General features: G+C 53.4%; 3 protein-coding genes across 3 annotated transcripts; 1 reads left to right on the forward strand and 2 right to left on the reverse strand.

The window, feature by feature from the left end:
- Positions 1-1,794: 1,794 nt before the first annotated feature.
- On the reverse strand, positions 1,795-3,279 carry CkaCkLH20_06823 (uncharacterized protein; the record flags this gene model as incomplete). The annotated part of the gene is made up of 2 exons (XM_038889540.1): positions 1,795-2,846; positions 2,913-3,279. 2 exons carry the CDS (start codon positions 3,277-3,279, stop codon positions 1,795-1,797), a joined length of 1,419 nt encoding a protein of 472 aa, XP_038745352.1.
- A 2,231-nt stretch (positions 3,280-5,510) lies between these two features.
- CkaCkLH20_06824 (uncharacterized protein) lies at positions 5,511-6,199 on the forward strand (the record flags this gene model as incomplete). Its single annotated transcript, XM_038889541.1, has 3 exons — positions 5,511-5,648; positions 5,793-5,930; positions 5,999-6,199. The coding sequence occupies 3 exons, from the start codon at positions 5,511-5,513 to the stop codon at positions 6,197-6,199; spliced, it is 477 nt and encodes a 158-aa protein (XP_038745353.1).
- A 2,064-nt stretch (positions 6,200-8,263) lies between these two features.
- On the reverse strand, positions 8,264-9,571 carry CkaCkLH20_06825 (uncharacterized protein; the record flags this gene model as incomplete). The annotated part of the gene is made up of 1 exon (XM_038889542.1): positions 8,264-9,571. One exon carries the CDS (start codon positions 9,569-9,571, stop codon positions 8,264-8,266), a length of 1,308 nt encoding a protein of 435 aa, XP_038745354.1.

The raw sequence follows: 9,571 nt of genomic DNA on the forward strand, positions 1-9,571 counted from the left end.
TGATCCAGGAACCGGAAGTTGCAATCCATGTAAGGTAGCTTTCCAGCATAACCGACAGGTAACGCTTATATCAAAAAGGCCTACTCGAATTTAGGATGTGCTTCATTCCAAAACCATCATGTTATCTTTCAACTGTTTAGCAACCAACTGTTCTAGCTGCTCGAAGCTTTGAGACTTTGTCAACTACAAAACACCAACTTCGATACTCATGGTATGTTTCCGCCATTAAATGATCTGAATAGTTTTCAATGAGTCAACTCCAAGTGCCAACAACGACGAGGTTATATCGATACCCCCTTCGTTCACCCCTTAAATCAAGAAGCCAACAAAAGGACTGTGCATAGTTTCCCTGGTTAGGCACGAAGATGTGTCCACTTTCCGACAATAGCCTAGTACTCTACCCAATGGATGAAGGAGGCCCTTAACATCGCGGTCCCCGAGATATCCGCCGCGCTGTGATGTCCCGCGCGTGGAAGGGTCCCAATATCGACGATCGACAGTGAAGAGTACGCATGTGGAAGTCATCCAGCACCTGTGATGTCAGTCGCAGTGATGGAAACTACTAGATGGAGGAAAATACATCATTATTGGGCAATTCCCAGAGCACATAGGCTAATTGATGCCACTGCTCACTGTCGACGTCACGTCAACATATAGATAATCCATTTTTGTCTCTAGACCTTTTGGAGCCCACGATGCTGTTCTCTTGCTTCCTCTTACACGGTCTGGAATCTACGTCATTGTTCTGCTACTGTATCTCTGCTATGTTTGGCTCTTGAGTAAAGTTGGGGCAATGGGTGTCTAGAAGGTGGAAAGCTTGGCCGAATCAAATGTGGTATCTCGTAATGGTTATAAACGTTGTTCTTTCAAGAACCTTTGTCGAGGACGCGGCAGAGTTAAGCTTCGTGTTCCACAGAACACAGTCAGCGCTAGCAAGTGCTCCGCCGTAAGCATGATGAGGGTCGCAATAAACTGGCAGGGGTTTCAGACTACCCAGGTACAAGCTCAATCACTCCATTAGACGTCCGCCGAAAACCAATTCACTACACAAACCATACTTACGCATCATTCTAGCTACAAAATCTTCAATCAATCTGTATAATCCACGATGGAAGTATCATGCCACCAGACCCAAGGCTCAGAATCAGGCTCTATTTGGCCGTATCCGAGCTATGGGCGGTGTGGTCTTGTGAAGACACCGACCATTCGAACAGGCTGGAAGACGCGTTGATACGTCAGGGGTCGACGGCACTTGACCCTGACCCTGCCGACCAATACAATCATATCGAGGCCTTTCAACAACACATCTACGACTGCCGACGTACCCGGTCAGCCCTATGCTGGCCTCCTCATAAAGGCGGGGCGCAGCTAGGCACCATTTTCAATGCCGAGTCAGCAGGGATCCTACTCTCATTGGCTTATCTGTAGGAGAGCGGATGGAATACCGAAATTTCCAATGGGTATGGTCGTATGTGGGGGATGAGAGTGGTGAATGGAAATCTGAAGCCATCGTGGGGGTTTGACGGCGTTATGGTTCGGTATCCCCGAGTCGACTTTCAATATCTAGCGAACTCGGTGAAGAAGATCTACCTTCACTTGTCCGCCTGTGTCGTCGGTTGAGGTAAAGCTAGACTGAGTATACACATACCATAGTATCAGAGCGTAGAAATGAGGTCAAATATTGATAGCCTACTATCTGAGCTCTCCCTTGAGAATCCAATGATCTCAGCTGCATTGATAGATTACTAGAGCCTCGACCCATCCCCAAGGTTCAACACGTCTTTGTCGCCCCATTCACTGCCCTGTTGCGTCTCCCTCCTTCTTTTTCCAAGCGATGGGGAAATGTTTCTTGAACCCCAGCGTCAACTTCTTTTGGAAGTTCTCCCACTGCTTCGAGATGCTGTCCGAAAATATGAGCCAAAGAATTAAGAGTGCAGTGACAGGTGCAGAAACCGCCCAGTACACGGCAAACAGTCTTTCCCCAATAGCGAATTCCCCACCCATCGAGAAGACCGCCGAGGCCACGGACATAGGAACGGCAACGGTGGCAATCTTCGTCAGTTGACCCGCGCTCCTAGCTTGACGGTCAGCAGCTTGAGCCTGCTGATGGCTGTAGAAGGAGTTCTGTAACTCGGCTCTTCTCGAGAAGCTTTCCATAATCTGTCGAAGAACGTCTTCGGTTGCTTTGAGTGTTTCATCGATCCGAAGCCAACGTCTGGTTTCGAATTCGACTTGTGCACAAGAACCGGCCACCTCGTTCTGCGCGTTATCGATTGCACTTGCGGATGGAATTTGGTCCACCTCGCCCGGGTTCGATGCAAGCAACGAGCGTTTCAATTCGCGAAGCGATTGTTTTTGGTGTGCGATCAGGCGTAAGTCGCTGGACATGGCCTTGTAGTGAAACTCGTCAAAATTGAAGACGGTGCTTTTCCTCAGCTGCTCGAGGACCCTGATGAAGCCAGCACTGTTCCACAAATCCTCCTTCAAATTCCAGCCGTCAAGCATGGCGTTGGAGTAATCGGAAGTCGAGTTGTTCCAAATGGAGAAGATCAGATTCCGGACAACAGTAGTCGCATCGAAAGGATCGCCATGATGGCTCATGGCACCCCACTTGCCGTCGTAGGCCTTTACCAGCACGTCGTAGAGAACGCAGCTATGTAGAAGCTCTGGAACCGGCGCATCTGGACGAGAGGGAAGCGCTCGGGAGTTGCCTTGCCACGTGAAATCGGACAAATCCACACGGGGCTGTGAATTAAAAGGCAGGGATGGGCTCTGACTAAGAGGGTCAGAGTTTTGTTCCCTGATCAGGCGCAGACGGGACTTGTGCGGGTCGACGAGGATTGCCACTGAAGAGAAGCCATTGTCAGATCAACCTCGGAAGCTCAATTTCACTACTATGCAAACCAACATACCTGTCCAACCGTTTTTATGCTTCTGGCCCCAAAAGGAAACAAGACTATTAAAGTAGAATATTGGAATCTCGGGATTCATTCTAGTCGACACTCGGTCGAAAGATCCCAACTCGACGCAGTTTGGTTGAATTGCCATTGGATAAGGACCTTGCCGCGTCTGGGGTACCGGTGCTTTCCAGTATGTTGAGCGGCCTTCCTCCTGCAGCATATCGTTCAAAACCCTGAGCCTGAAACGCTCACTGCAATGGGCGATCCAAAACTCAGGCGGAATGTTCAGCTCTACGCTGATAAGCTCTGCGAACCGTGGATCAACATCCTCCATAAGAATCAGTCTCCGGAATGGGGCGTCGACATCTTTCTTGTGCATTTCATCGAGATGGTAATAATGATCTCTCATGCCGTTGTTGGGGTTGCAGGCGCATTCGCAAGGGTTGGAATCACCCTGCAGAATGCGTATAGATGCCCTAGGATAGTCGTGCGGAAAGTCGGTTCGCCACGGATTTCTCATTTTGCTGAGCGTATCATCGCTTTGGAAAATTCCGCGAAGTTTGTTGTAATACTTCGTTGTCTCTTCTTTCATTTTGGGATTTCCGATCCAATACTCATCATGAGCTTTCCTTCAGTTAGCTTCAAAGTTGCCAGCCATAGCTAGTCGAGGGATACCAACTTTGGGGAACGAATGGACCAGACATGATCTTTGCTGTTTGCTGCTGTATTCTGATTGAAACTCTAGCTGTCCGAGTGCGCGGAATTGGAGCAGAAACATGTTTTCTATATCGAAGATTGGCGCCCAACACAGCGTAATCTAGCAATCGTGAGGCTAGCCATCACTTCTCGGAACGGGCAATCATTGCGAGGGGTCTCAGATCAGCTAGTTGACATAGATCAGATTTTGTTTCAAGACGAAGGAATTTGATTCTTTTGGTTGCTATTTGGCCCACATAGTATCACGAGGCGGCGTGCTGCGTTGCTTTTTACAGTATAAGCCCACCGTGCAAGCGGGTTAAGACAATCGAGCGGGTCGAGCTGAACAGTTGCAGACCTGTCACCTGTTGCCTACAGGGCTAGTTGCGTGTATGCAATGTGGAAAGAGAAATACGAGACTGGGTATAGAAATGAAGTCTTCACGATAATGCGGCAGGACGGATGTCAAACAACACTGGATGATCTTTTGATTCGCTGGAGCTTAGGATCAGATCTGCGTTGTACAAGATTCAACTGAGACATACCTCATCTCTTCTTGTACACAACGAGACGCAACAGCAGCATCATCGGAGCTGCAACTCACCGCGACGCTAACTAATTCGTCATTCATTGGCGAAGAAGTAAGTTTCCTCATCCTCGTTTTCCTCGAACAACCTTTGTTGGGAGATTTTTGCTCCAGAACGGGATAGGGCTCTCATGGTCTCACTGCACCCCACCGCTGCGGCTGGATATCCCGTACTCCGTACCGCCCGGAGACCTGAGATGGCGAGTCCCCACAATTTCCTACCCCGGTTCCGACAGCTCGGCTCGCCCCTCTCCACCTGCACCTCTCTCACTCTCACTCTCACCCGCCAACGAATCGTTGTGTTTTTCTCAACTCAAATACAGCAAGTTCTCGACCGCCTTTCCCATCCCTTCCGAACACAGCCCCCTTCCCCGGGCGCGCGGAAGAACCGACCCGATAATTGCAGGAGAAAAGAGCGACTTGCACTTCCTCTACTGTATTTTTTCCGCTCCACACGAGCGTGACTTCGCCAACAGCCATGCCTCCCACGAAGCTCCCGGAATCCGGCAACCCTCTGTAAGTCGAACCCCGGACTTGCCCGCCGGCCTTTCATCTCCCTCGCTCTTCAATCCTCGCCTCTCTTCCGCCTCCCCCGCACGGATTTGAGATACTTCCAGGTCTTGGCTGCAGCGAGCTCCGCCTCAACCTGCCGCCTTGCCTTATCTCACCCCCCTCTTCCACCAAGAAACGGGGACGATGGACCACAGTTGTCCCGGTGGCTGAGCTCCACGCGTCCCGACGCAACCTCAACCTACATCAGCGGGGGAAGGTGGAAAGAAAGGGTCCTTAGTCACCCCGAATCATCCTATCGCACAGTACCACAAACAAGACTAACGTAAAATCGCGTCAATAGGGTGTTTTTTGATATCACGCTTGGCGGTATGTGAGCTTTCCCCGTTGAGGCACATCGTCTTCCCATCTCTTTCTCGGCGGTGCGGGGAAGGCAAGGGAGAATCGCTCGGCGCTGGATGGAGACGGCAGACAGGCCGAGCAGTCTTCTTGGAATCCACGAAGCCATTCGTGGCAGGACACGATGGACGTGGGCGTACGTTTGGAGGGGCGGTTCGAGTTCAGCGTCCTCCTCTTCCATGGCTTGGCCGCTGCCATTAGTTCAAGCAGCTCGATGGTGGCGTTCATGAGATGACGCCGTCATCGCTGGCGGGGCGGTGGCTTCAATCCTCACAGCCCCGGGCTTGGCGCACCTCATGCTCCGGCTCCGGGCGTTCTCCTCCTTCCCGGCCCACCGACGAGCCCGTACGAACTACGGACCCGCGACTCCAGGGCAAGTCTTACTAACGTCTCTTCTCTCCCCACGCGTAGGTGAGCCCCTGGGCCGAGTCACATTCGAGCTCTTCCAAGATGTCGTGCCCAAGACGGCCGAGAACTTCCGCCAGTTCTGCACCGGTGAATCCAAGAACTCTCTGGGTCGACCGCAGGGCTACAAGGGCTCCAAGTTCCACCGCATAGTGAGTCGCGCCCAACACTCATTCGACTGCCGCGAGGCCTGGATGGGGGACAGCGATAGCCTCGTGCGAAAAGGAGGCTTTGGGGACGAATACCCGTGGCGGTGTGGGAGAGTCTATGATGGCTGACGAGAGATGATAATCTAGATCCAGGAATTCATGTGTCAGGGCGGTGACTTCCTCAATGGAGACGGCACCGGATCGACGTGTATCTACGGAACCACAAAGTTCGCCGACGAGAACTTCAACCTGAAGCACGACCGGCCTGGTCTGCTCTCCATGGCCGTGAGTTATACCACTTCTTCCCGCACAGCTGACGGTATTGGATTTGTGGCTGACACGGTTTGGAATAGAACGCCGGCCCCAACACCAACGGCTCCCAGTTCTTCATCACCACCGTGCCGACGCCGTTCCTGGACAACAAGCACGTCGTCTTCGGAAAGGTCGTCGACGGCATGGACGTCGTCAAGATGATGGAGGCCACCAAGACGGGCTACCGCGGCAAGGACGTGCCCAACCAGGACGTCGTCATCGCCCAGTGCGGCGAGTTGTGAGGCGGTTTTCTCTTGGAGGCTGAGAGTCGTGGAGAGTGACGAGATGGGAAATGCCGAATGAGGCCCTTGAAGAAGGGCTCGCGGCTTCTTAGCCTGCGAATTTCAGGGAGGATGTCTGTCTACACGCAAACCTTTGTGTCACATCTTCAGTGATCACGAATAACGGTCCCAGGCCCTTTCTTGTGCCCTCATCATACCAGACTTCTGTGTACATACATGTAGATGGAATCTATGAGTACTGCCGAAGAGCGATGCTGACATTCGTACGGCTTGTGCCACCGTCTCCAACCCATTCATTATCGTTGTCCGTGAAGCTCTCGACCTTCTGAACGTAGACCTAGCCGGTCGTCCGTACACAATGGCTGCTGTACTGAGCGCCCCGTAGGAGTTCAATGAAGACGATCGATCCTGCCCCAAGTTGCCATGCCAGTCCTTGCGTCGTAGGTGTATGTTTGGTCACTCGGCCAGCTGCTCAGCCCAGCCTGAAGCTGGATGGCGATCCACATCCTTCAGCTGGCGCTCTTTCCTTGAAATAGTCGGCCTCGGAGAACGACATTGCGATTGAGTTCAAGCCGTCGATGTCTGAATACGTCAACCAAGGAAGGCGACGGCCGCAACGCCACCTGTCTTCCCTCTCAAACTCGGGCCCTGTGGCTCGAAAACAGGCACATTCCAGACGGGGGCCACGAGGCGCGAGCCCTCGATGATCGCAGATTGGGTCGCAGGGCAGTCAGCCTCGTTTACCGCGCCTGCCTTTCGTAGGTGCACTGGACTCGAGGTATCCGACAGCGCGGGAGAGATACCTTCCTACCTCTTGGAGATATTGCGAGCGGGGTGTGGTGAATGCAGAATGCGGCTTGGTGCAGAATGGTGTACAAACGGTTCACTTGGGCGTCGTACCTTCCTCGTGTGAAAAGTCCACGATCTCGTCGCCGCTGCCAAAACCAAAATCACATCGAGCCCGTCAGCGCCAGCGCGGTCCTCCTGGTGCCCCAAGGCTGTCAAGTATGGGCGGCAGCGTTGCCACCAGTCCAGCTGCGATGCGGCGGACATGTTTTGCGGATGACGCGTGGAAAGTAGGAGAAGTTTCTGAGCCATCCGGCTATTTACCAGGCCTGTCCGTCGTCATGGCAGTTTGCCCTCGTCAAATTCTGACATGGTTGACTAACTGCGACAAGGCTGCTGTGCAAGAGATGCTCTCACTGTCCCGACGAAGCAGCCTCGTCAGAATGAGTCCGCCTGACCAGCAAGCACCGGATCTCAAACGACGACACGTCACCGCAAGAGATGATTCACACATGTCACGAGAGGAGCAGCAGAGTTATTGTACTTGTTTTCTATTTCACTGTAGCCTCTAGCCCAGTGTTCAGCTTCTGTCCAGGTGTGTTCCCCAATTTCCATCCCAATGCGAACCGTTCATCCCATGTCCCTTAAGCGCAGCGTCAAGCCGCACAACCCGGAGGGGGACACACAGAAAACCGTGGAGAATAATCTACTTGATGACTGAAAACCTGACGAAGAAGAAAAAAATAAGGAAAGTGGTGGTATCATCCGAAAAGGACCAATCCCCCAAAACGCCCCAGGACATGCCAGTCTCCATTTACGATGCCCAAGTGTAAAGGGAAAAGGAAACCCTGTGTCCGTTTTCCAACCTTCCCAAAATATCTCCCCACCTGGGGTGAATCCCTTGGTATCAAATGCCCAAATGCCCGTTTCATACTCCGTTGTCCTCATGATCGTCATTCAATTCCCGTAACCGTTGAATCCGGAAAAATGAAAGAGTAATGATGCCCTGTATCCTTTGTATGTACTGTTGTTTGGCCGAGTGAAAGAAGGAAAGAATGCCTCAAAGGAATGGTGCAGAGGTGCGTCGGTGAATGCGTAAGCTCATGAGCGTCAATGAATCGTAAAGTAAGAAAGTAAGAATATCAGTCGAAGCAGAAATATTGGAAGCCTGCACATTCGAGTGAAGCAGCTGTTGCCATGAGCATAGTCTGTTGAGAAGACTGCTGGAAGAAGTATGATGTCTCCCTTGGCGTGCTCAGGCAAATATGCCACTGTGACTTAGATGCGCTTCTCAAAGTTCCAAGAGTCCTTGCCGCGGATGTGGCGACCCTTCACGCCAGGCTTCATGAAGGGGCTGACAGATGGCTTAGCCGCGCCGTCAACCGCCTTGTTGGGGTTGTTGGAAGGCGTGGGGGTCGGCTGGGGACCAACAGTGACAGTGATCTTGGAGTAGAGAGTGACAGGAGCAGCAGTGACTGTAACGTAGCGAACGTTGCCACCAGTGGGAGTGGGAGTAGTGGCGGGAGCGGAAGGAGCGGCAGAGGAGAGGACCTTCTCAGTGCCGTTGCGCGCAGTGCCATTGCCAGGAGCAGAGTTGCCAGGGGTGCTGCCCTTGACGTCGACGAGGAACTGGTTCTGGAGCTGCTCCTTGACGGCGTTGTCATTGTAGTTGGTCTTCTCAGGGAAGTTGAAGGCAGCGAGGCTGTTGGCGTTCTGGTTGGCGGACTTGTTGGAAGTCGAAGCAGCCTTGGCACCCTTGACGAGCGCCTCACCCTTGACCTTGATGGTGGAGCAGCTGGTGTAGATCTCAGCAACGGTGACATCGTCAGAGGTAACAGCGCGCTTGTCGCCCTTGAAGCCAGAGGGGAAGTCAGCGTACTGGCCGTCCTTGGAGTTGGCGGCGGCGGCAGTGGTGAGAGTGGGCCAAGACCAGACCCAGTAGAGGGTGTAGTCGGAGTTCTGAGCGACGTCCTCAGGAAGCTGGACAGCCGACTGGCACCAGACATCAGGTCCCATGGGCTGAGCGGTGGTGTGGGCGAACTCGGACTGACGCTGCTTGGAGATGGGCGAGTCGTTCATCTGGTAGCACTGGCCGTCGTCGTAGTTGCGCGTAGCCAAGAGCCTGCCACGTCCATCACCACCCTTGCCATCAGCGGTCCACTGGCGATGAACATCGAAGAGGGTGTCGGCGGCCTTGGGCTCGGTAGTACCGTAGACGAAAACGGTACCGCGGTTCAAGGGCTTGCCGGGAGGGGTGTCGGGCTTGGTGACATGGCCGTTCTCCTGGTAGCGCATGGAGACGAAGTCGCCGGGGGCAGCAGTGAGAAGGGGGAAGTCGGGACTCTGCGCGCCCTGCAGGCCCTGCTTACACATGGTGAATCCATCGTTGGGAATGCGGTTGGTGAACTTGGGGTCGCTGAAGCCGTCGAGGCGGCCAGTCCAGCCGTTGGAGAAGCCAACAGGGCCGACGAGAGTGCCGTTAGCAGCGACACGGTTGAGCTGCTCGACCCAAGTGTGAGAGCTGGCAAGCTGGGGCGCACCCAACAGGCAGGCCACGGCGAACGCGAGAGTGTTTCTGCGGGCCAT

Source organism: Colletotrichum karsti (genome assembly GCF_011947395.1).
Source record: "Colletotrichum karsti strain CkLH20 chromosome Unknown Scaffold20, whole genome shotgun sequence".
In the NCBI taxonomy this organism is placed as follows: Eukaryota; Fungi; Ascomycota; class Sordariomycetes; order Glomerellales; family Glomerellaceae; genus Colletotrichum; species Colletotrichum karsti.